The 23780-nt window shown below is 43.3% G+C and overlaps 8 protein-coding genes across 16 annotated transcripts; 5 read left to right on the forward strand and 3 right to left on the reverse strand.

Annotated features, from left to right (window-relative positions):
* Nucleotides 1-485: 485 nt before the first annotated feature.
* Nucleotides 486-11426, forward strand: LOC117900244 (zinc finger protein OZF-like). 8 transcript variants are annotated; one of them, XM_034810540.1, is made up of 3 exons: nt 486-513; nt 2302-2436; nt 9929-11426. In XM_034810540.1, exons 2-3 carry the CDS (start codon nt 2307-2309, stop codon nt 11380-11382), a joined length of 1584 nt encoding a protein of 527 aa, XP_034666431.1. In that variant the 5' UTR covers nt 486-513; nt 2302-2306; the 3' UTR covers nt 11383-11426. The 8 variants fall into 8 exon arrangements, with proteins under 8 accessions (XP_034666431.1, XP_034666429.1, XP_034666428.1 ...); XM_034810538.1 differs by lacking the exons at nt 486-513; nt 2302-2436; nt 9929-11426 and adding exons at nt 5171-5408; nt 7354-9035; XM_034810537.1 differs by lacking the exons at nt 486-513; nt 2302-2436; nt 9929-11426 and adding exons at nt 5171-5366; nt 7312-9035.
* On the forward strand, nt 2443-3971 carry LOC117900245 (zinc finger protein 239-like). The gene has a single exon (XM_034810541.1). It carries the CDS (start codon nt 2544-2546, stop codon nt 3510-3512), a length of 969 nt encoding a protein of 322 aa, XP_034666432.1. The 5' UTR covers nt 2443-2543; the 3' UTR covers nt 3513-3971.
* Nucleotides 11427-11966: 540 nt separating the features above from the next.
* On the forward strand, nt 11967-13610 carry LOC117900246 (zinc finger protein 239-like). Of its 2 annotated transcripts, none has more exons than XM_034810542.1 (2): nt 11967-12071; nt 12133-13610. In XM_034810542.1, exon 2 carries the CDS (start codon nt 12137-12139, stop codon nt 13259-13261), a length of 1125 nt encoding a protein of 374 aa, XP_034666433.1. In that variant the 5' UTR covers nt 11967-12071; nt 12133-12136; the 3' UTR covers nt 13262-13610. The 2 variants fall into 2 exon arrangements, with proteins under 2 accessions (XP_034666433.1, XP_034666434.1); XM_034810543.1 differs by having other exon boundaries at nt 11994-12071; nt 12121-13610.
* Nucleotides 13611-13796: 186 nt separating this feature from the next.
* LOC117900539 (small glutamine-rich tetratricopeptide repeat-containing protein beta) lies at nt 13797-14942 on the forward strand. Its single transcript, XM_034810938.1, has one exon. It carries the CDS (start codon nt 13882-13884, stop codon nt 14935-14937), a length of 1056 nt encoding a protein of 351 aa, XP_034666829.1. The 5' UTR covers nt 13797-13881; the 3' UTR covers nt 14938-14942.
* Nucleotides 14943-15606: 664 nt separating this feature from the next.
* LOC117900538 (apoptosis inhibitor 5 homolog) lies at nt 15607-18176 on the reverse strand. Its single transcript, XM_034810937.1, has 7 exons — nt 18108-18176; nt 17852-18013; nt 17247-17780; nt 16985-17185; nt 16714-16916; nt 16467-16653; nt 15607-16391 (listed from the first exon to the last, which is right to left on the reverse strand). The coding sequence occupies exons 1-7, from the start codon at nt 18174-18176 to the stop codon at nt 16152-16154; spliced, it is 1596 nt and encodes a 531-aa protein (XP_034666828.1). The 3' UTR covers nt 15607-16151.
* Nucleotides 18177-18353: 177 nt separating this feature from the next.
* LOC117901465 (conserved oligomeric Golgi complex subunit 5) lies at nt 18354-20793 on the reverse strand. The gene is made up of 3 exons (XM_034812228.1): nt 20188-20793; nt 19053-20135; nt 18354-18996 (listed from the first exon to the last, which is right to left on the reverse strand). Exons 1-3 carry the CDS (start codon nt 20791-20793, stop codon nt 18418-18420), a joined length of 2268 nt encoding a protein of 755 aa, XP_034668119.1. The 3' UTR covers nt 18354-18417.
* A 134-nt stretch (nt 20794-20927) lies between these two features.
* On the forward strand, nt 20928-21556 carry LOC117901471 (ragulator complex protein LAMTOR3 homolog). Its single transcript, XM_034812234.1, has 2 exons — nt 20928-21085; nt 21151-21556. The coding sequence occupies exons 1-2, from the start codon at nt 21042-21044 to the stop codon at nt 21476-21478; spliced, it is 372 nt and encodes a 123-aa protein (XP_034668125.1). The 5' UTR covers nt 20928-21041; the 3' UTR covers nt 21479-21556.
* A 16-nt stretch (nt 21557-21572) lies between these two features.
* On the reverse strand, nt 21573-23594 carry LOC117901466 (glucosidase 2 subunit beta). Its single transcript, XM_034812229.1, has 2 exons — nt 22497-23594; nt 21573-22423 (listed from the first exon to the last, which is right to left on the reverse strand). Exons 1-2 carry the CDS (start codon nt 23503-23505, stop codon nt 21795-21797), a joined length of 1638 nt encoding a protein of 545 aa, XP_034668120.1. The 5' UTR covers nt 23506-23594; the 3' UTR covers nt 21573-21794.
* Between the last annotated feature and the right edge of the window lie 186 nt (nt 23595-23780).

The following is a 23780-nucleotide window of genomic DNA, read 5'->3' on the forward strand; positions in this document are numbered from 1 at the left end:
CTACGATGCTCAGCGCTAAACATGCAATTTAATCCGATTGATCAATCAATCGTCAAGTAGATAAGCTTGTTTGAAAGACTGTCTTTATTGAAATGTTTGTATGCAAAGGTTTACAAAAGGAACGTACAAAAAAATGTCCCATGTCTTACATAGTAACTACACGATAACTACACAATTGCTGCACATCAACAACATATGGAGTATGGACACTATCTATGCCTTATTTCCAATAATTAATGCTATCTGTTATTGATCGGACATCATATTCACCGATATCTATATTCGGTTTATATAGCTTCCTCGTGCCCTTTCTACACGAAAGACTCCATCTATTCGATTGTTTCGGAAAGACGTTGGTGCTCAACAAGTGCTAATTTACATTAAATATCGATATCGGCGCAAGCGCTGAACAACATAAATAGCGCCTTACAGCACATTTTGCTTACACGTATTTCTCAAAACAAAACAATTTGAGCAAGGAAACACAAAAAATCCAGAAAAGACGAACAATTTGCTGGGCTGTGTTATTTTAAGACTCAATTCACGTAACATATCGTCCGTACCTCTGCTCCGTTTATTTTAAATTAATTTACATTCTTGCAGGTCAATGGACGATAAATGCAGAGTGTGCATGGGAACGTCCAGACCATTCACTAACATTTTTGATGAGACACAAAAATGGGACACTTGTCTTGCTGATATGATAGCCCAGTGTACCGGGTACATAGTTAGGCGGGGTGATTCACTATCAGAAAACATATGTCCGCCTTGCCTTGAGGATGCAGTTAGTTCATTCAATCTTAAGAAAACCTGTGAGCAGAGCCATCAACTCTATTTCACACTGATGGAAGAGGATAAAGAAGACCCATCTTATAATCAGGATGGCGAGACCACAGAAATATCAGAAAGTGAAGATGAGCGATCTGGCGATGAAAAAATACATAGAGACAAGGATCTCGTTCTTCGGTTCAAGTGTCCTCAATGCCCGAAGTCTTATATGCGAAAAAACAGTTTGCAATATCACATCCGTATGCACTCTGGTGATCGCCCCTACAAGTGCTCCTTCTGCCCAAAATCATTTCCACAAAAATTCATACTTGATTCACACACTCGCACTCATACAGGGGATCGACCTTACAAATGCTCCGAGTGTCCAAAGTCGTATATACATAAACACGGGCTCAAACTACACATCCGTACGCACACAGGTGATCAATCCTTGAGTTGTTCCTTCTGCTCGAAGTCCTTCGCGCAAAAATACAAACTTGATGCACATGTCCGAACACACACAGGGGTTCGTCCGAACAAATGCACCGAATGCTCAATGTCGTTCATACACAAACACGTACTCAAATTACACATGCGCATGCACACTGGGGAGCGACCGTACGAGTGCAAACAATGTTCAAAGGCCTTTACACAGCCTAACATCCTCAAAGTTCACATGAAAACTCACTCTGGGAAACATCTTTAGCAGCTGAACTACTAACTTCAAAAAACACATATAAATGGAAAAATGTACATATATCTTCTTCTTCAAAAAGAACAACGAAAGTCAGAAAAATGTATTGTTAATACCAAATAAGTCATTACCGTACAAATTCTCCGAATTCTGTTCGAGGATAGTTTATTTCCATTATTTTCATTAGGCCGTTGATCCGAATAAGGTCAGCTGTGAGGCCTAAACAGGGTTACAGCGACGATCCTTCTCGTCTGAGATATACGCTAGAGACCTGTCTACGGATTGATTGTACAGTACAGGGTAGATAATAATATCTAAGAGTAACCTAGAAAAGACAGATGGAAGCTAAAGATACAGATGCATTCTAACACTTAATAAAATTCAAATTAAATTGAAAGGGTTCGAACAACTTCGTTTCCCTGATTTTATTCATCCAAAGGATCCATAACTAAACATAACATGTATCACTTAAAATTACCAATTGGAAAGTCCCAGAAATGAATAATTGAACCATTTGTATTCATGTGTTGTATTTTGTTTGCATGTATTATTGAACTTACAAATTTATTTAATTACAAATGTTCCATAAAAACTATAAATTCAAACGATACATTATCAATTCAATACAATATTCATACTGTCCTATCGATATACCTAACAGAATTTATCTGTGCTACATTTCGCGCTTAACAGCTCGCTCTTACGTTTTGTTGTCAAAACAACATATGCAATTCGTGACGAAAAACGTATTTGGAAATTATACACAACCAGGTTTATTCTCGAATCAATTCGATATTGTGCCTTCCTGTATACCGTTTATTAAAGTCCATTTACTTGCAGGAAAATGGAGGAAATATGCAGAGTTTGCATGGGAACGTCTCAGGTATTCACAAACATTTTCGACGCGAGACCAAAGTGGGACACTTACATTGCTGACATGATAGCCCATTGTACAGGATATGTGGTTAGGCGAGGAGACTTACTATCAGATAAAATATGTCCGCCTTGCCTTGAGGATGCAGTGAGTGCTTTCAATCTATGGAAAACCTGCGAGCAGAGCCATAAATTATATTTCCCTGAGATGGAGGCGGATATAGAAAATCTCTGTGAAAATCATGAAGGCGAGGCTTCAGAAAACTCTCTCAATGAACGAGAGCTGTCCGAAGGTGATAAGGATGTGGCTATTCACACAAAGGAACTACCCTTCAAGTGCTCCGAATGCTCGAAAACCTTTCAACAAAAATACCTTCTCAACGAACACATCCATGCTCACACTGGGGAGCGACCATATAAATGTACACACTGTAGGAAGGCTTTTTCACGAGAAAGAGTTCTTCGCGAGCACACCCGATTGCATACAGGCGATAAACGCTTCCAATGCTCTTGCTGCAAGATGGCTTTTAACAAAAAACAACAATTGGAACTGCATATACGCAATCACACGGGAGAGCGACCGTATAAGTGTTTGACGTGTGATAAATCCTTTCGCGAAGCTGGAGCACTGTCGGTTCACATGCGTACACATACCGGAGAACGAGCCTACAAATGCTCGGAGTGCTCAAAGTCGTTTATACAGAAATACAACCTTAAATTACACTTTCGTACTCACACTGGGGAGAGACCGTATAAGTGCAATCAATGTTCAAAGTCGTTTGCAAAACTAGACACACTGAAAGCGCACAAACGAAGTCACTCTGAAGATCGGCATTTCCAATGCTCGCACTGCTCAAAATCATTTAAGCAAAGAACTAGCCTTGATAAGCACACCCGTACGCACCACACTGGAGAAAATCTGAACCTATGTCCTTACTGCGAAAAGTCCTTTAAACAAAACCACCATCTGCAAATTCATACCCGTACTCACACAGGTGATCGGCCCTACACTTGCTCTCAATGTTCGAAGTCATTCAAGCAAAAGCAACATCTCACTCAACATATCCTAACGCACATTGATGGAGAACTGTACTCGTGTTCTTACTGCCCAAAGACCTTTAAAACAAACTCCTATCTGCAAAAACACACTCGAACTCACACAAAAAAAAAGCCTTAAAAGTGTTAAAGATGGAAAAATTTAAAATTTCGCCACCTAAAGATCAAATTACATTGTGTCCACTGTTATTCCGGACCTGGAAGAACCGAAGAACCGAAGCAGTTGAAGATACTAAAAATGGAAAGATGCGTCGCAGTCATGACTCCTCGAATGCTTATACTCGAAACGGAGCTCTTAAAATCCACATGCTCACGGGCTGTCCAAGTTCTCAGAGACTATAAAAGCTAGAGGAACTACATTTTGCACCCAGACTGCTGTGATTTTGATGATACATTTTAAACAAAAACGCAAGAAATTAATTTTCAGTGACTATCCCTAACCCTAACCCTAATCCCTAACAGCATCAAGGCTGATGCTAGCTCATTCCCTACAGCTCGCACACTCTGCCTGCATGTACGTACATGTGTATATGTACATATACTGACTGAATACCGATATAAAAGAAGTGACGCTGCATTAGCAGCTAGCAGTTACATAATTCCAATAAAGTGTTACAGATTTGTTAAAAATAGTTGTTGTTTTTAATTTCTACATTTTTAGATGACCTTTTTAAATACCAATAATTTGATTGTTGTTTCAGAGTTACATTAACTTCATAAAGAGCTATGTACATACGTTCTCCAGACCAGAATCTTAACTGTGCGTTTTGTCAATATATGTACATACAAATGTATGTATGCACATACATAGGTACATAAGCAAATGTATATGCACGTACATAGATTAAAACGAGAAGGGACGTGTGAGACGCTTCTTACGCGTCACAACCTTTATACCCGGCACTCAGTACTACATCTGCAACTTAGCGGTTATTTGTCAAATTTTACATTTTTTCTTCATCTGTCATCTACATCAACAACACTGCTCACGCCAACACGCTCCTTTACCTCGCCACCCTCCCCTATAGACACACACTGCAGAGTCGCGGCGGAGGCAGAGGCAGAGACGTATCAGGGGCAGAGGCCATAAACAGCGCGAAGCAGAGTGTGAATGCTGCGGGACGGGGTGGGTTTGGCCACTGAAAATGAATTTCTTCATTGTGGCTATAATAATGATCCAATCGGATCCCAATTTGGTGATCTGATAGATATGGTCATTCCCTACGGAATGGCGTTTTTAGTTTTCTGTTATCTTCAAAATTGTAGATTTGGGAGGTTTTCGCCCTTTTGCGGGGGCGGAAGGGGGCGGGGCTCATTTTTGAAATACACTGGTTTCAGTGTGAGCATACAGCATTCTAATTTGGTGGCTCTAGCTCTTATAGTCTCTGAGAACTAGCCGACAAACAAGACGGACAGACGGACAGACAGACATGGCTCAATCGACTCGGCTATTGATGCTGATCAAGAATATATATACTTTATGGGGTCGGAAACGTTTCCTTCTGTGCGTTACATACAACCGTTATCCGCACAAATACAATATACCCTATTTACTCTTCGAGTACCGGGTATAAAAAATGTATAGGAAACATAATAAAACGTATATGATTTGAATAACAATCTCGATAGCTAGCAAAACAAATCGTTCGAACAGGAAAAATGTATTATACAAGCAAGGTCCAATTTTCCAAATCAGATCAAAGTGAAAAGCATTTAGAAGAGTACCCATGCTTTAACTTTCGATGCAACAACATATGTTTCCATTCGACTAAACTTGTTTGCACTTAACAGCACTTTCGTGAATTCATTTTTTCACAACAAAACTATTCACGCAAGGAAAATATCTTTCAAATCAGAAAAACTATACAATTTGGCTGCTTCTGTGTTGTCTTTCGTTCATTAAAATCCATTTAATTGCAGGAAAATGGAGGAAATATGCAGAGTTTGCATGGGAACGTCTCGGGCATTCACAAACATTTTCGACGAAACACAAAAGTGCGACACTTGCATTGCTGACATGATAGCCCAGTGCACCGGATACGATGTTAGGCAGGGAGATTTACTACCAGAAATAATATGTTCGAGCTGCCTTGAAGATGCAGTGAGTGCATTCAATCTTATAAAAACCTGCGAGCAAAGCCATCAATTATATTTCCCTGAGATGGAGGCGGAAATAGAAGATCTCTGTGAAAATCTTGAATGCGAGGTTTGGGAAAATTCTGTCAATGAACGAGAGCAGTCCGACGGTGATAAGGATGTGGCTATTCACACAAAGGAACGACCCTTCAAGTGCTCCGAATGCCCGAAATCCTTTCAACAAAAGTCCCATCTCAACGAACATATCCGTGTTCACACTGGGGAGCGACCATATAAATGTACTCACTGTAGGAAGACTTTTTCCCGAGCCGGAGCTCTTCGCGATCACATCCGATTGCATACAGGTGATCAACGCTTCCAATGCTCTTGCTGCAAGATGGCTTTTAACAAAAAACAACATTTGGAAACACATTTACGCACTCACACGGGAGAGCGGCCGTATAAGTGTATGATGTGTGATAAGTCCTTTTCCCAAGCTGGAACTCTTGGGGTTCACAAGCGTACACATACCGGAGAACGAGCCTACAAATGCTCGGAGTGCTCAAAGTCGTTTATACAGAAATACGAACTAAAATTACACATCCGTACTCACACTGGGGAGAGACCGTATGAGTGCAATCAATGTTCAAAGTCGTTCACACAACCTAACACTCTGAAGACGCACATACGAAGTCACTCTGAAGATCGACCTTTCCAATGCTCGCAATGCTCAAAATCATTTAAGCAAAAATCTGGCCTTAATGTTCACACCCGTACGCATACTGGAGAAAATCTGTACCAATGTGATTACTGCGAGAAGTCCTTTAAACAAAACCACCATCTGCAAATTCATACCCGTACTCACACAGGTGATCGGCCCTACTCTTGCTCTCACTGCTCGAAGTTATTCAAGCAAAAGCACCATCTCACTCAACATATCCTTACCCACATTGATGGAGAACTGTACACGTGTTCCTATTGTCCAAAGACCTTTAAACAAAACTCCTATCTACAAAAACACACTCGAACTCACACAAAAAAAGGACTTTAATGTGTTAAAGATGGAAAAATTAAAAATTTCGCCACCTAAAGATCAAATTACATTGTGTCCACTGTTATTCCGGACCTGGAAGAACCGAAGCAGTTGAAGATACTAAAAATGGAAAGATGAGTCGCACTCATTTGCAACTCCATAATTTATTACGCTGCAAAGTCAGAAAACTTTTTTGCATTGGTAGGTATAAATAAAAATGCATTAAATTAAAATTATTTGAAAATGGCTTTTATTTGGACAGGACGTTCGCTCGGTTGTTCGGTGGTAGCCCATATCCGATTTTTTCATCTGTCGTATTTATACGAGTGCAACTCGAATAATTTGTATTTATCCATCCTTGCTCCCCGGTTCTGTCACTCACGCAAATTCAGTACATTCAGTACAAACCCGGTTTCGAGTGTTAATAAATAACAATGCGACATTTGTATTTATTTATTTATTTGTGCACCTCAAACCTTTGCACAAAATAATAGTTCCAAGCAAGTCTATTTCATTTTCAGGCATACCCCTATTCTATTATTCCGATAACAATGACATTAAAACAGATGTCTGTGACGCCTAACAGAACATTTTTCTTATGTATTTTTCTCACAACAAAACAATTTGAGCAAGAAAACATTTTGAATCCAGAAAAGGCGCACAATTTGCTGGGCTGTGTTGTTTTAAGACTGAATTCACGTAAAAAATTGTTAGTTCCTCTACTCCGTTTATTTTAAATTCATTCACAACTTGCAGGTCAATGGACAATAAATGCCGAGTGTGCATGGGAACGTCCAGACCATTCACTAACATTTTTGATGAGACACAAAAATGGGACACTTGTCTTGCTGATATGATAGCCCAGTGTACCGGGTACACGGTTAAGCGAGGTGATTTACTATCAGAAAACATATGTCCGCCTTGCCTTGAGGATGCAGTGAGTTCGTTCAATCTTAAAAAAACCTGTAAGCAGAACCATCAACTCTATTTCGAAATGATGGAGGAGCAAAAAGAAGAAGACATTTGTGAGGATCAAAAAGACGAGGACTCAGAGCAGTCACATAACGAAAGTGAGAAACCAAACCAAATTGAAACCGATGCAAAAATAGAACGTGATCCAGAGAAATCGGATGATCCAGAACGGCCCCACCAATGTCCAGACTGCCCGAAAACCTATAGACGAAGAGTCGATCTCGTAATACACTACCGTCTTCACACTGGCGAACGACCCTACGTATGTGCTGTATGTTCGAAAGATTTCGGGCAAAAGTCCAATTTTGTCAAACACATGCGTACGCACTCGGATGTGAAACGTGATCGACCCTTCCTATGTTCGACCTGCGGAAAATGTTATTCGTACAACTACCAGCTTGAAATACACACTCGTACTCACACGGGAGAGCGACCGTTTAAGTGTACTCAGTGTCCTAAGGCCTACATGGAACTCCATGCTCTCACTACTCATACTCGCAAACACACGAAGGAACTAGAAAAATCACAATGTCCTCATTGCTCCGAAGTTTTTCCCTTGCTCGCCGACTTAAAGATTCACATTCAAAGATGTCACGCGGATAAATTACCTTTCTTATGCAACGAATGCTCGAAATCCTTCGTACACAAATCAGATCTAGAACATCACTTACTTACGCACACAAAGGAACGACCCTTCAAGTGCTCCGAATGCTCGAAAACCTTTCAACAAAATTCCCATCTCAACGAACACATCCGTGTTCACACTGGGGAGCGACCATATAAATGTACTCACTGCGGGAAGGGCTTTTCCCGATCTGGAGCTCTTCGCGATCACATTCGATTGCATACAGGTGATCAACGCTTCCAATGCTCTTTCTGCACGATGGCTTATAACAAAAAACAACATTTGGAAACACATATTCGCACTCACACAGGAGAGCGACCGTATAAGTGTTTGACGTGTGATAAATCCTTTCGCGTAGCTGGAACTCTTGCGGTTCACATGCGTACACATACCGGAGAACGAGCCTATAAATGCTCGGAGTGCTCAAAGTCGTTTATACAGAAATACGAACTAAAATTACACATCCGTTCTCACACTGGGGAGAGACCGTATGAGTGCAATCAATGTTCAAAATCGTTTTCACAACTAGACACTCTGAAGACGCACATACGAAGTCACTCTGAAGATCGACCATTCCAATGCGTGCACTGCTCAAAATCATTTAAGCACAGATCTGGCCTCCATGTGCACACCCGTACGCATATTGAAGAAATTGTTTACCAATGTGCTTACTGCGAAAAGTCCTTTACTCAAAAGCACCATCTTCAAACACATGCCCGTATTCACACAGGTGTTCGGCCCTACTCTTGCTCTCAATGCTCGAAGTCGTTCACGCAAAAGATCCATCTAACTCAACATATACTAACCCACACTACTGAAAAAGTCTAGACGGGTTCTTACTGTCCAAAGACCTTTAAACAAAACTCCTATCTTCTAAAACAACCGAACACACGATTCGTTCCACTCATTTGCAAGCTGATAATTCACAAAAATGTATTGTATTTTTAGAATTCAAATAAAAATGTATTAAATTAAAATGACTCTAAAGTGGCGGATGGCCAGTGGCTGGTTATATATTTGCACACTGAACATTTATGCAGTGGTCTTGTTTGTTTACACCTTATTTCCCGCAAACCCCAATTATAGAGAGCTCATCAAATTGGCAATCATTATAGGAAATTTATAAATTTATCCGATACACTTATACATACATATGTTTATTCCTAGGAGTTCTGGCTCGCTAGTAATATTAAACCGAAACTCAAAGTCACATGTATCCGTGTGAAGTCAAGACAAAACCGGTTTCGAGTGCTAATAAATATATATGGTTAGTGGTAGCGCTCAAACGAAGTGAACTGACTTGCAATAAAACTATTTCGTTAAATTTATTCACCTTACTATTTTATTTCTTTTATTTTCCTAAAAGCATTAGCAGTTATGGATGTGAGGTAACACAGATGAATATTTCCAAGCAAATCTATTTCATGTTCAGGCATACCCCTATTCTGAAAATATCCACACGAATTATCCCGATAACAATGATATTGCAACAGTTGTCTGTGACGTGACGTCTAACAGCACATTTTTCGCATGAAATTTTCTCAAAATAAAACAAAACAATTTGAGCAAGAAAAAAGAAAACATACATCCAGAAAAATCGCACAATTTGCTGGGCTGTTCAATTTTAAGACTGAATCAAGGTAAACAATTGTCCGTTCCTCTACTCCGTTTATTTTAAATTCATTCACAACTTGCAGGTCAATGGACAATAAATGCAGAGTGTGCATGGGAACGTCCAGACCATTCACTAACATTTTTGATGAGACACAAAAATGGGACACTTGTCTTGCTGATATGATGACCCAGTGTACCGGGTACACAATTAAGCGAGGTGATTCACTATCAGAAAACATATGTCCGCCTTGCCTTGAGGATGCAGTGAGTTCGTTCAATCTTAAAAAAACCTGTAAGCAGAACCATCAACTCTATTTCGAAATGATGGAGGAGCAAAAAGAAAAAGACATTTGTGAGGATCTAAAAGTCGAGGACTTAGAGCAGTCACATAACGACAATGAGAACTCAAACCAAATTGAAACCGATGCAAAAATAGAACGTGATCCCGAGAAATCGGATGATCCAGAACGGCCCCACCAATGTCCAGACTGCCAGAAAACCTATAAACGAAGAGTCGATCTCGTAGTACACTACCGTCTCCACACTGGCGAACGACCCTACGTATGTGCTGTATGTTCGAAAGATTTCGGGCAAAAGTCCAATTTTGTCAAGCACATGCGTACGCACTCGGATGTGAAACGTGATCGACCCTTCCTATGTTCAACCTGCGGAAAATGTTATTCCTACAACTACCAGCTTGAAATACACACTCGTACTCACACGGGAGAGCGACCGTTTAAGTGTACTCAGTGTCCTAAGGCCTACATGGAACTCCATGCTCTCACTGCTCATACTCGCAAACACACGAAGGAACTAGAAAAATCACAATGTCCTCACTGCTCCGAAGTTTTTCCCTTAACAGCCAACCTAAAGATTCACGTTCAAAGATATCACGCGGATAAATTACCTTTCTTATGCAACGACTGCTCAAAATCCTTCGCACACAAATCAGAACTAGAGCTTCACTTACTTACGCACACAAAGGAACGACCCTTCAAGTGCTCCGAATGCTCGAAAACCTTTCAACAAAAATCCCGTCTCAACGAACACATCCGTGTTCACACTGGGGAGCGACCATATAAATGTACTCAGTGTGCGATGACTTTCTCCCGAGCCGGAGGTCTTCGCGAACACATCCGATCGCATACAGGTGACGCACAACGCTTCCAATGCTCTTTCTGCGAGATGGCTTTTAAACAAAAACATCATTTGGAATCACATACACGCACTCACACGGGAGAGCGGCCGTATAAATGTTTGAGGTGTGATAAGTCCTTTTGCGTAGCTGGAGCACTGGCGGTTCACATGCGTACACATACCGGCGAACGAGCCTACAAATGCACGGAGTGTTCAAAATCGTTTATACAACTTGACACTCTGAAAACACACATACGAAGTCACTCTGGAGATCGACCATTCCAATGCTCACAATGCCCAAAATCCTTTAAGCACAGATCTGGCCTCCATGTGCACACCCGGACGCACACTGGAGAAACTCTGTACCAATGTGCTTACTGCGAAAAGTCCTTTACTCAAAACCACCATTTGATAATACATACCCGTATTCACACAGGTGATCGGCCCTACTCTTGCTCTCAATGTTCGAAGTCATTCAAGCAGAAGCACCATCTCACTCAGCATATCCTCACCCACACAAGTGGAAAAGTCTAGACGTGTTTTTACTGTTCAAAGACCTTTAAACAAAACTCTTATCTTCTTATTCCTCCTCTTTATGATAACCTTAAGAACAAATTTTAGTGTGTCCACTGCGTTTCCGGACCTCGAAGACATTAAACGAAGGAAATGAACCAGTTGAAGTTACTGAAAACGATTCTTCACACTCATTTAAAACTCTATAATTTATTGAAATGTTAAGTCCCATAAATGTATTGTTTGGATAAATTTAAATAAAAATGCATGACATTAAAATTACTCGAAAATATCTTAACTTGACCACGACGTGCCCTCGGTTGTTTGGTAAGAGCCTTTATCCTATATATGCGTTTGGATTGGAACTCAAGTATGGAATGGGATGTACTTATCTTTAATCCCCGGGTCTGAAACTCTCACAAAGTTTTTCCTAACCTGCCCCAATCCAAATTCAAATGCAAATGATACGAAACGCCTGGTGCTCGGTCTAAGTTCAGAAAGTTTTGATTCAAAGAGGTTTTTGTAGTGCAAATTTAAAAGTAATTTCGATATTCATACAGACAACCCGATTTTTTTAGCGCCTTACAGCACATAACAGCAATCAGCTGTTCTGTCAATCGTTAGCTCTGTTATTAGGATTTGTTGTCAGAGCAAAATAATTCGTGAAGTCGAAAAATTATATTTGCAATTCATAGGAGCAGCAGATCCTGGTTTGTTGTTTGTTTTACATTCGCCTCAATTGTGTTTATTTAAAATTAGTTTTGATTTTAGAACAATGGAGGACGTATGCAGAGTTTGCATGTCACGGTCTGAAGCATTAACAAACATTTTTGATGAGGCACAAAAGTGGGACACTTGCCTTGCTGATATGATAGCTCAGTGTACCGGGTACGATGTTACGCAGGGAGATTTACTATCAGAAAACATTTGCCCGTCCTGCCTTGAGGATGCTATCAATGCATTCAGTCTTATAAAAACCTGTCAGCAGAGCCATCAAGTATATTTACCCCTGATGGAGGAGGAGAGAGAAGAAGATCTATGTTTTAGTCTGGAAGACGAGAAATGGGAGAGGTCAGCGAGTGGAAGTGATCAGTTGAACCATTTTAAAGCCGATGTAGTGACGTTCAAATGTAATCATTGCCCAATGAATTTTAAGCAAAAATTCCATTTGCAGAGACACATACAAATGCATACAAATGAGCGACCCTACAAATGTTCACAATGCTCAAAGTCATTCATACAAAAATCCAATCTAGAATCGCACACACGTAATCACACCGGCGATCGACCTTATCATTGCTCTCATTGCTCCAAGTCATTTCAACAAAAGTCCCATCTGCAAGTACACAACCGCATACACACGGGGGAGCGACCATACGAGTGCACTTACTGCTCCAAGTCTTTTACTCGCTCCGACATTCTTCAGAGTCATATTCGAACGCACACTGGATATCGACCCTACAAATGTTCCCATTGCTCGAAGTCATTTATACAAAATTCGGATCTCCAGGTCCACATACGTACCCACACCGGGGAACGACCATATAAATGCACTCTCTGTCCTAAGTCATTTAATCAGAACTACTATCTTCAAATGCACCACCGTACTCACACTGGAGAACTTCCGCCCCACCAGTGTTCGCATTGCTCAAAATCTTTTAGCAAGAGGGGAAATCTCCTGACTCACATCAGGACGCACTCGGATGAACGCCCCTACAAATGTTCCTACTGCTCGGAATCTTTTAAACTCAAAGGCATTCTTAAAAGGCATACCCTCATCCACACTAAGACCGTGCCGTCCTTCCCCCTTTCCGACACACTCGACATTATATCTTCAATCCCGCTAAAGGACGACACTACAATTTCTCATATTGCAGCTCAATATCATAAACTTCAGTAAATACGTTTTCTAGATGCTTAAAAGTTCCCACACTTAAAAAAGTTTCATCATATTCTCAAGACCTTTCCCTCTTAATAAAACATATCTAGGAAACATAGCTAAGAAAACGAGTATTGTATTTGGCTGAGATTTAAAAACAGTTGCTAGAGGCTTTTTAATTCGTGACATTAAAGAATATTGGTATTTAAATCTAAATTATTAAACGCTCAAGTCCACTTGCATTTATCGCACAAAAACACCGATCGAAATGTTACCAAAAATGTGTATCAATTTATATAGCCCCATGGCAGTGATGGGTAGAAATAGCCGATATGACAATACAATTAAATATATCGCTACAAATATATTATTAAAGCATAGATAAATTACGAGATCTGTGATCCACGCATATGAACTCTAACTATGATATCAAAAACTAATTTAATGAATTCCTTCAATCTTTATCTTTCAAACTCACGCAAAACATTAACGAATCGTATTAATCATAAACATCACCACCCGTATCGGTATAGTATCGATATAGCCATATCGATACACATCCCTACAGTGACATGCCAACATAATTTTCATTTCCTAACCAAATTTACAAAAAATATAATAATATAATAATTATCGACAAGATGCCAGACGCTGTGCAACAAAGTTTTGTCCGCTCCTTCATAGACTATTTGAAGAAGCAGGTGGACGTGTTGTCGCCCGATCAGAGCGAGAGCATTGAGGTGGCCATCCAGTGCCTGCAGGCCGCATTTGATGTCGGTGAAGAGGAAACGGCTGCCGAGCAAATCGAGGCCACTGCACAGAGCACAACGAGTGCACAGCCCGGCGGAGATGCCGCTGCTCCAAGCAGCAGCACATCCACTGCCACCACCTCTACCGTGAACACCAAAAACATCGACATGTTCGAGCTCTTCCAGTCGCTGTACATTGAACGGAATCCAGAGTCGCTGGCGCTGGCCGAATCAATCAAAAACGAGGGCAACCGCCTGATGAAGGAGTGTAAGTACAACGAGGCCCTGCTGCAGTACAACCGCGCCATCACCTTCGACCCCAAGAACCCCATCTTCTACTGCAATCGCGCTGCTGCCCACATCCGTCTGGGTGACAACGAGCGCGCTGTCACAGACTGCAAGTCAGCTCTTCTCTACAACAATACCTACAGCAAGGCATATTGCCGTCTGGGCGTAGCCTACTCAAACATGGGAAAGTTCAACGAGGCGGAGCAGGCCTACGGCAAGGCCATAGAATTGGAGCCGGAAAATCCCGACTACCGTAACAACCTGGAGGTGGCACGGAATGCGCGCAATCAGCCACCGCAGATTTCGCATCTGACCGACGGCCTGAACGCCATGCTGGCTAATCCCACGGTCCGCAATCTATTCAGCAGCGCCGAGATCGACCTGGAGCAGCTGCAATCGATGACCCAGAACCCCATGGTGATGAATACTATCAGCCAGTTGTTGGGAGCCGGCGGCGGAGCAGCTGCTCCAGGTGGTGCCACTGCACCTGGCGGTGCCGGTGGTGGCGCTGCACCACAGATCCCAGCTATGCCCAACGATATGCTGCAGCTGTTCCAGAGCTTTGCCAGCCAACTGGTGGGAATCCAGCCGCCAGGCGCCGGCAATCCCAATGCTGGTAACGGACAACAGCCGGGCAACCAGCCGCCCCCGAGCATCTGAAAAAAGCAACTATAATTACTGTATTTTTAATGTTTAAAAAGCTTCGATTACACATACATACATACATACATATATATTTTTATTAATGGTAATAAATATATACATATATAAATATGATGATCTTATCAGAGAAAGAAAGAACTTTCTCGAACATTTCTTTGATGAGAAATGTATTCCACGGAGATTGCATAAGTCTGCTGGACTACATTTATAATTTCTCCCCTCAAAAGGGAGTACCTCCTTCCAACAAGAAAGAAATAGCCGAAGCATTTTATAAACTTCCAAATATCGTTCCAGCATATGGCCAATTTCGATGGTTAGAATATCTTTTAAAAATGCATATAAATATCTGCTTTCTATATGCTGAGCATTTTATTTAATGCTCTCTCCACAGAGCAAGCTATAAAAAGAGGCAAGTGTTCGTTCTTTAATGTTGCTTTTATTGGATTCAAAAAATGTATGCTGTATGCAGGCTTGCAGTTTTTTAAGTGGTACAATTATTGATTACATGTTAAATAAAAACTAATAATTATGCAAGTATTGCTTGTAAAAGAAACAAAAGCCGATTCAACAAACTGTTTGTGGCACACAAATCGATTGCCTCGCGTGAGCATAATGAATCGCGCTTCAAGACTATGAGGATATTGTTATTTATGTTGCTGCATTAACTGTGGATAATTTGTAATTCATTTTATAGTTTGATTTTGCAAGAATTCGTTTGGCTGGCTCTATTAATAAATCTTATATTAGACAAAATCGAGTTTTTGGAGCGTGATATAAATTGAAACAATGCCAACGCACCCACGAGTAAGGATAATGATGATAAGAGTGAACGTAGAACGTGAGACGTGGCGGTGTTTAAAGATTTCACGCAATCATCTTTTACAAAACAATAAAAGCAATGAGAGCAGAGTGTGAGAGTTTTGTTAAAAGTGTTGCTTGCCCTTTACACTCCAGGAAAAATTGTGCATTTCTGTAACAAACCAAAGGGAGAAAGTTAATTGGAAAATTTACATTACTTACCAGCCGCCGCCAAGAGAAGTCGATTCGTTTGCTTTTGTTTTGTTGTGGTAGTAGAACCTGGCCTGGTGCCAGGACTTTTGAAGTAGTTTTATTGTGGACGAAGTTTTGGGATATTCTAATCTCTGGTAATTGATTTTAGTTTAAGGACTAGGAAAGACAATCCATGCAGAAAATTGCAGAGTGCTGGTGCTTCAATATTTGTTGTAGCGTCGATTCCTGTAGCCACCTCCACCTCCTCCACGCTGCCTGCCGCGGTTATTGTTGCCGTAGTTTGGATTAACTTTGTGCGAGTATTTGCCAGATGGTGGCGAATAGAATTTCTGATCGTTGGATGGTCGCGACTTCTTTTCTACGTCCTGGTCTTTCTCCTTGCCGTTGGTTTCAGCCTTCTCCCCAAATGTGATGGGTGCATGTCGTTTGCCCAGCTTGTTCTGCAAATAAATACAAAACAAAATACATGTCATTTGATTTACACAGTCGAAAACATAAATATTTCACATGCTTACAGCTTTTGGCACAATCCAGGATAATACAATATCATGCTTGAATATGGGCGGTGAATGGAACAAATCGCGTATCAATACATTGATATTTGACGTTGTTTTCAGCGCCGTTTGCTTCAGTTGATTCTCCTCCGACTTCAGCTCCTCAGCTGATTTACCCTTTAAAGCCTCCTCCAGTTTTTTAATATACCTGCCACAAAACAAGGGAAATTAGTATTTTTCCTAGAGATCCTAGAGATGTGGCGCTTACCCCTGTGTTCCCCTGGCTAGATATTGCAATCTAGCACGAAAGTCTTTCAGTTTCTCAGCGTCTTCTACAAAACTTAAATTAGTTGGATGCTTCTTGCCCAGTGTGTGCAGTGCATAGAGCAGGCACTCAGCATGCGAAAATTCAAACGATGGTGGCACATCTACCAGATCCACCTCGCTTAGCTTGGGCAATGGCATGTACTCCTGTAAAATCAACAAAGAAACATGTTTCAAATACAATCATTTGGACCAAATATGTTTGAAATACCCACCAGTAATACATTATAGACATTATTGATGCGTTCGTTAGCATTCTCCAGCTTATCCGTGTTGGCTATCATCTCGGCAAATACTTTAAGCAATCTTAATTGGATTTGATCTTGTGACACTGCGGTGGCAATCATGTTCCATGTCGGAATAGGCAACAGCTTGTCGCAAACATGAGCAACGAATGCTGTCGATTTGATGGTTTTCTATAGATAACAGAGGAGGTTTAGTTTTGTGGATACTTATTGCAAATCCTTCTTTACTTACCGAAAAGTATGGTGCAGCCGCAGTGGCACATTGAACGAAACGTTCCACAACCTCATCGTCTACAGCAATGATGTCTGTATCAGTGTTATTGAGCTCCGCCTGCTCCGTGGCCAGCTTGACCAGCTCTGCGTGTCCGGTAATGGTGTTGCCCAGTTTTGTGGCACCCAAAATGGTCATGCACAAATGAAATTCATCGGCTGTGACATCCTGCAGGGCCTTCTTGATCTCGTCGACGATGTATTCTTCAATTTCCTTGGTTATTACAGTGGGACCCATAGTCAACAGCTTGGTTGAAATAAACTTGAAGCAGCGCTCTCTTGTGGGCTCATCGCCCGTGGTGATTTGTTGGAAAATACCAGCTACAGCGCTCTTTGTGTCCATTTTGATAATGCTAAGCAGTGAATTGTTCACTTGCTGCAGCTCTGTGGCATCGTCCAGTATCAGCAGCTGGGCGAGTGTGTCGCCCACTCGTGTAGTCGCCTCCGGATTGCCCTGACATAATTTGGGCAAATCTTTAATGGCCTGTCGGCGAATCTGGAAAGTGTCAAAAAACATAACAATATGAAGGTAATCTTTGAATGAGTTGAACTAATACGCGCACAAACCTGGTTGTCATCATCTTCGCAAAGATCGAACTGTGCATCGATTGCTGTTTCGGCCAGGTCGGGGAAATGCTTGAAAAAGTTGCCAATAAATTGCGACGCCAAACGCTTCTCCTTTGACGAGCCTTTAACAGCTTTCAGTATTTCCTTATACTCATCCACGTGCTAAAAGAGAACATATTTATTTTTCGGCACATTCTACATAGCAACTACCGTTCTGGTGCCGCGTCTTTCCGCAATGGCGGCCCGAGCCGCTTACCTCTGAAATCTTATCGCCCGCCTCGGACAATATCTCGTAGCATTTATAAAGTCGCTCAATGTTGTCCATCTTTCTTAATTAATAAAGTTCAATAATCACAACACAATTCCACTTTTACAGTCAATTTTTCAGAGATTAAAGAAGAAATTCAACTTTTTTTCACGCTGCTGCAAACAAAATGGTGTGCTAGAGATGTGGATAAGTCTGTATGTATCGATATATTGTTTGGTGATAGTAATAGTTTTGTGCGATAGGAGTTAATGATTTTTTATTATAATTTATTTAATATTTTACAAGCAACACAGAATAATTATGGAATAGCCTTCAAGGCCTGTTCAAAATAATCCACCATCATGGGATACACCTCATCATATTGCTGAATATTCTTTCGCCTCGCATTATCCCTATATCTTTGCAGTGCTCCAGAAATCAGCTCCAATTTCTCTCTTTCCGCCGTATGCCCATCCAACCACTCAATCAGCCGTTCATTTGACCAATTGGCGGTGGTGTGTGGCGACTGCAGGTCCGCCCCAGCATGACCGAATAGGAGCAGCAGCACTATATAACTGGGCACCAAAGAGTCCGGTCCGATCGTCTGCTTCACCAGCTCTTGCGGGGTCTGAACGATGAGCAGTGACATGGCCCGCAACAGTCGAGATGTCTTGCCGAGCTCTGCAAGATTTGCACAGAGTGGCTTTAGGCTCTGATCCATATGCTGGCAATCCAGCTTCAGGCGCTGCCTTCCCGCACCGCTCAGGGGACGCAAAATGCAGACATTGTGAAGGAAGAGCTCTATGCAACGCTTTGCCAACTCGTGGCCACACTTCGTCGTCATGGGTTTGTCATCGAAAAGGGCAATGTGGTGCGACCAAGAACGGTTGACAAACTCCTGCAATCAAATGAGTTTTCAACACACGGAAAATTAGGAATCAACCGAAAACTCACCTGCAATTCCTTCATGTACATTGAGGGACCCGTCGTGGACAGCCTGTCCGAGTTCAGACCCGGCTCACGATGCATGCTTAGTATAATGATGCTTATGGTTGTAATGATTGATTCCATAATCTGCTGCAAAATGGTTCCAATCAGCAAATCTGCCTGCTCCAGGGAGCGGGAAATGTTTTCTTTAGCCGTTCCTGGGGTCTTTTCGAACTGCACTTGCAAATCGCTCAGCATACGTCGGACTGAGTCCTTGTAGTAATAAAGAACATTTGCCAGCGTGGTATTCTGCTGCTGCTGAAGATTGGGCATATCCACAACCTGCTTGGAGTCGGCCCCTAATTTGATTTGCGCCTCCAGTTTGGTGCATAGCTCCTTGCCACAGGCGATAAAGACGTTCGCTATCGAGTTCGTCAGTCGCACGTCAATCAAGGCAGCACTCAGCTCCGTGGAAGCCACGCGTATAAAGTTGTCCACCGTCTCATTGCCAGGCAAGTCAACGCCAGCCAGGCAGGCCTTCATGTTGGCAGCGCACTTGCTCACATAGCCCACCTCCAGAGGGGCAAACAGTTCGTTCTCAAACTGGAATTCTCCATTCAGACGATGCTCCAGGCCACGCGCCGAAGTTAGCAGCTTGGACAGACCCTCCTGCAGGGTCTGGGTGACATGCGATGAGCACTCATCGAAGGATTTTCGCAGCAGCTGCTGCACATTCTGCCAGAAGCGCTGAGGTATATATTGATCCGAGGATTCGGAAGTGTAACCAAACTGATTGATTTGCTCCAGGGCCGCTTTGAGCAGCTTGATCTGGGTGCAACTCTCATAGAGCTCGTCGTATAGCAGCCAGTGCAAAGATTTCCAGAACTTTGCGCGGTAATTTTGCGTTGTAGTCAACTGTGGCGTCTTGCCCGGGCCCCGGGATGCAGCAGGTTTGCTCGTGGAGCTACTACTGCCGTGCGTGGGCGATTTGTTGAGCACCGAAATATCGTTGCCGGCAAAACACTCCTTGAGCGATTGCTCCATGTCGGCTATGAATGTGGCCAACAGGTTGTCAAGCGATTTCTCCAGCGTATTGAAGTTCATGAAGATCTGTAACGTTACAATGATTATTTGCAGGTCCACCTATGGTGCCAGCACCCACCTTCAATGCATTAACCACTTGATTTTGATTGCGCTCCTGGAGTCCTGTAACCAATTGCATCTGGGTTAGGTTCCGAATCTTCTGGCCCGAGCTGATCACAAATGCACGCTCCTTTTGTACAAACTCAATGTCCTTCAGGTCCTTGTCATCTATTAGCTGCGCCAGCTCGAAATGGAGCTCCGCCTGACGGAGCACATCTTTGGTGCTTTTCAATTTGGCCGTCAGAGCAAGAAGCGTTCCGGCCGAGCGCAGCAAATGGCTGACATCATGAAGGCGACCGAGCACTTGAGTTTGGTTCTCCACCAACTGGTATTGCGTGTCCACTTGGGTCTTGAGGCGATGTCCGGTCTCCCGTACGCGCTGCACTTCCTCCGCTAGCGTGTTGAGAGCGGCATCAAAGCGTCCTGCATGGGTGGCCTGCTGCAGCAGCGCCCCATGCTTGTCACGCACTTGCTGATGCAGCTCCTCTGTGGTGTTTTGCAGCCGCTTGGACAGCTCTTGTATTTGTTGCCCAATGGTGAGGTGGGACATGGATGATGTGTAGTCGTCATCATCTGAACCGGCTGTAGATGAGGGCTTTGTGGCCACGGGATTCCCTGTCACCATACTGAAAGTTGCCCTAAGTTGTGGGAACACTAGAAAACTACTTTAAGTTGTTTTTAAATTCTGTAAATTTAATAAAATTCCATAAAAACAATTTTTTCACGCAGCAGACCCTTCTTACCGATATCTGAATATTAAATTTATATCGATAGTTGGGTCAGCTGTTTCGTGGTTTGTTTTGTGTAAATAGCTGTGAATGTTGAAAAAAGTTAAGTTTTTTAGTCTTTTCGTCGCCATTTTGCTCATTATCCATGTCGGACGACATTAAGAAGTATTTCAATGGCCTGCTAAAGAAGTATGTACCGCAGGAGTAATGTATTGTAGCTGAAATGACAAATTCCGCCTCGCCTCTCGTTGCAGGGTCAGTGGCCTGCACGTCATACAGATAACGGATCGTGATGGCGTTCCACTCCTCCGTGTCAGTCAGGAGAAGAATGTGGATTTCGCCCTTATGCCCTCGTTTATACCCACATTCACGACGGCCTGCGATCAGGCCAGCAAGCTGGGCTTGGGTCGCAACAAGACCATTATTTCGATGTATTCCAACTATCAAGTGGTCCAAATGAACAAGCTGCCATTGATACTGACCTTTGTGGGTTCGGAAAACTGCAATACGGGTCACATTCTCGCCCTGGAGCATCAGGTGGACGGCTATCTGGAGGACATCAAGCAGGCCGTCACCGAGTGATAGACATACATACACCACACCAAAACCATTTACTATATAAATTTATATTTTTAAAAAATACTAACTGTTTACACTTTATTCAAATTGAAGCATGTTTTCTAAAGTTTTGCTTAAATGCATAGATTGAATGATTTCACTATATTTCTTAATGATGTTCGCTCGCGCCTTGGCCGCCCTCGCTACTTTCAGCATGGGAATGATCGCGACAAATTTGATATTTCAAAAGTTTCAACTCGGCTCACTACAACTAAAATACAATCCGCCTCAAAAACCGAATCTCTTCGTGCTATCCACACATTACCGTTCCATCGTATTCTCAAAGTTCGTCGTGAACGCTCTCCGCCTGTTGAGCTTCGCTACCGCAGGCGGCTGGTGTCTCAAACTCAAAGTAGTACTCGCAGCGATTGGGCTCGCCGACAGATGTGATACGTGGCTCCAGGGCGCAGCTAATGTTGATAATGGCCGACCGCTGGGGGCCGTTCCAGCAGGCGGCACCATTGCCGTACTTCTGCTTTGAGTACTTGTATCCCTCGCCAATCCATTGCTCCCAGCGACCGAGCGTGGTCTCGGCTCCACCGTTTTTCGGCTTCTGCGAGGCCCTGTCAAACGGACACAGAGTGTACACGTATTCACGATCCTCAAAGTTGTAGCATTCGCCGTCCAGCACTGCCCATTCTTCTTGCTGGCCATAGTCCTTGGCACTCTGCTCATCGATCTCCTTCACTTCCTGTTCGATCTCGCGTATGTTGCGCTCGACCTCCTCCAAAGCATTGCGGGCCTCGTTGGCCTGTTCGACGAGACGCTGCGTCTCTGGGTCGTAGACGGGCGGTGCAGGAGCTTCAATTTCCGGCGAGGCTTCGCCCACACCCACATCTCCCTCCTCGTCATCGTACTGGTCTTCGTCGCCTTCTTCGTCAGCCTCACTAGCTTCCATGTCGATTTGTTCTGCAATCGTAATTCTGGTTAGTTAAAGATCCACAACGATTTTGTGACAAGGGACCAGGGACAAGGGCCTTACCTTCGGTGGGCTGTGGTTGCGATTGCTGGACTCCTTCAGTATTCGCCTTAACTGGCACTTCTCCGACTGGTGGAACCTGCTCATCCGCATGTGGGGGCTGGAACAGACCCTCGGCCAGCATTTTCAAGGGCTTGATGCGTGGCCAGGCCAGGGTGACGAAGGCATCTAAATCCACACGCTCTCGCTCATCCAAGAAGTATTTGGCCTCCTCCACGGTGACAACGCCATTGCGATCGCGGTCGAGATTGATGTCCACCATCAGCTCGGTGACCTCCACGAAGCCATCTTTGTTGATATCGTACACACCAAAACTGAGCGATGCTTCCTGGCGCATTTGCTGGGGCTCCTCTTCGGCCTGGACGGTATCGGCATCCAGCTCCCGTTGTTGCTCCTTGAAGACCTCCAGAGCATCGCTCTCCAAGGCCTCGGCGTTGATCTTGATCTGCTGTTTCTCAGACTTCAGAGCCTCCTGATCCTTAATGCGTCGCTCCAGCTCCAGGCGGCGGGTTTCTCTATCTGCTCTCAGCTGTCTGCCTCGTGTTATCATCTCCTGCCGCTTTTCGGCGCCCTGCTTGTGGAGCTCTGCTTGATTTCTGCGCTGTATGGCAGCTGCAGCGCCCAACTCTGCACAGGTGTTTGCACACCCAACCACCTGTGACTCATCGCTGCCGTCGCAGCAGTCACAGACGCCATCCTGGACGCGCGAACTGGGAATGTCCACCGACTCGTGACCTTTGTTGAGGCAGTGGAATTGGCCCTGCGCACACGCTGATGTGCCCGGCTCATCGCTCCCGTCCGGACAGTCGCAGTAGTCATCGTTTACCTGAACAAAGGGAATCGTTTTGCTGCCATCCAAGCAGGTCCAGCTATTGTCGCCAGCTCGGGGCTGATATAGCGGTGCCTTTATGAGCGAAACTCCGCGGGGACGTGGAACATCGGCGGCACACCAACTCACGCTTAAAGCTAATGCCGCTAATATCGCTAACTGCTGGCTTATTGCACGGTGCATAATTTGAGTGATTGGGACCAATGGATGAGTGTGTAATTGTAATCTTACGTGGTATTTGCTATGAAAATCGAGTAAATGCCGGCAGTATGAATGTAGAGTTGCCAGCATGTCAACTACACAGACATGTAATTAGCAACAGAGCCACCTGGCGATTTTAAAGCGGTCTGGCAACGCTGACCAAATCAGCTGTTATGTGGTATTTGCTATGAAAATCGAGTAAGTGCCGGCAGTATGAATGTAGAGTTGCCTGCATGTCAACTACTCAGACATGTAAC

This window comes from Drosophila subobscura, chromosome U (genome assembly GCF_008121235.1).
Source record: "Drosophila subobscura isolate 14011-0131.10 chromosome U, UCBerk_Dsub_1.0, whole genome shotgun sequence".
NCBI lineage: Eukaryota > Metazoa > Arthropoda > Insecta > Diptera > Drosophilidae > Drosophila > Drosophila subobscura.

Bases quoted from the DNA above. Each gene is read 5' to 3' on its own strand.
- LOC117901466 (XM_034812229.1), bottom strand. From the start codon at position 23,505: ATGCACCGTGCAATAAGCCAGCAGTTAGCGATATTAGCGGCATTAGCT. The intron at 22,424-22,496 runs GTAAGGCCCTTG...TTACGATTGCAG, and splicing joins GCAACCACAGCCCACCGAAG to AACAAATCGACATGGAAGCT.
- LOC117901465 (XM_034812228.1), bottom strand. From the start codon at position 20,793: ATGGTGACAGGGAATCCCGTGGCCACAAAGCCCTCATCTACAGCCGGT. The intron at 20,136-20,187 runs GTGGGTGCTGGC...GTAACGTTACAG, and splicing joins AAGTGGTTAATGCATTGAAG to ATCTTCATGAACTTCAATAC. The intron at 18,997-19,052 runs GTGAGTTTTCGG...ATTTGATTGCAG, and splicing joins TGTACATGAAGGAATTGCAG to GAGTTTGTCAACCGTTCTTG.
- LOC117900245 (XM_034810541.1), top strand. From the start codon at position 2,544: ATGGAGGCGGATATAGAAAATCTCTGTGAAAATCATGAAGGCGAGGCT.
- LOC117900539 (XM_034810938.1), top strand. From the start codon at position 13,882: ATGCCAGACGCTGTGCAACAAAGTTTTGTCCGCTCCTTCATAGACTAT.
- LOC117900244 (XM_034810532.1), top strand. From the start codon at position 7,067: ATGTCTGTGACGCCTAACAGAACATTTTTCTTATGTATTTTTCTCACA. The intron at 7,210-7,256 runs GTTAGTTCCTCT...CACAACTTGCAG, and splicing joins CTGAATTCACGTAAAAAATT to GTCAATGGACAATAAATGCC.
- LOC117901471 (XM_034812234.1), top strand. From the start codon at position 21,042: ATGTCGGACGACATTAAGAAGTATTTCAATGGCCTGCTAAAGAA. The intron at 21,086-21,150 runs GTATGTACCGCA...CTCTCGTTGCAG, and splicing joins TTCAATGGCCTGCTAAAGAA to GGTCAGTGGCCTGCACGTCA.
- LOC117900538 (XM_034810937.1), bottom strand. From the start codon at position 18,176: ATGGACAACATTGAGCGACTTTATAAATGCTACGAGATATTGTCCGAG. The intron at 16,917-16,984 runs GTGGGTATTTCA...TTGATTTTACAG, and splicing joins ATGTCTATAATGTATTACTG to GAGTACATGCCATTGCCCAA. The intron at 16,392-16,466 runs GTAAGCATGTGA...ATTTATTTGCAG, and splicing joins CCTGGATTGTGCCAAAAGCT to AACAAGCTGGGCAAACGACA.
- LOC117900246 (XM_034810542.1), top strand. From the start codon at position 12,137: ATGGAGGACGTATGCAGAGTTTGCATGTCACGGTCTGAAGCATTAACA.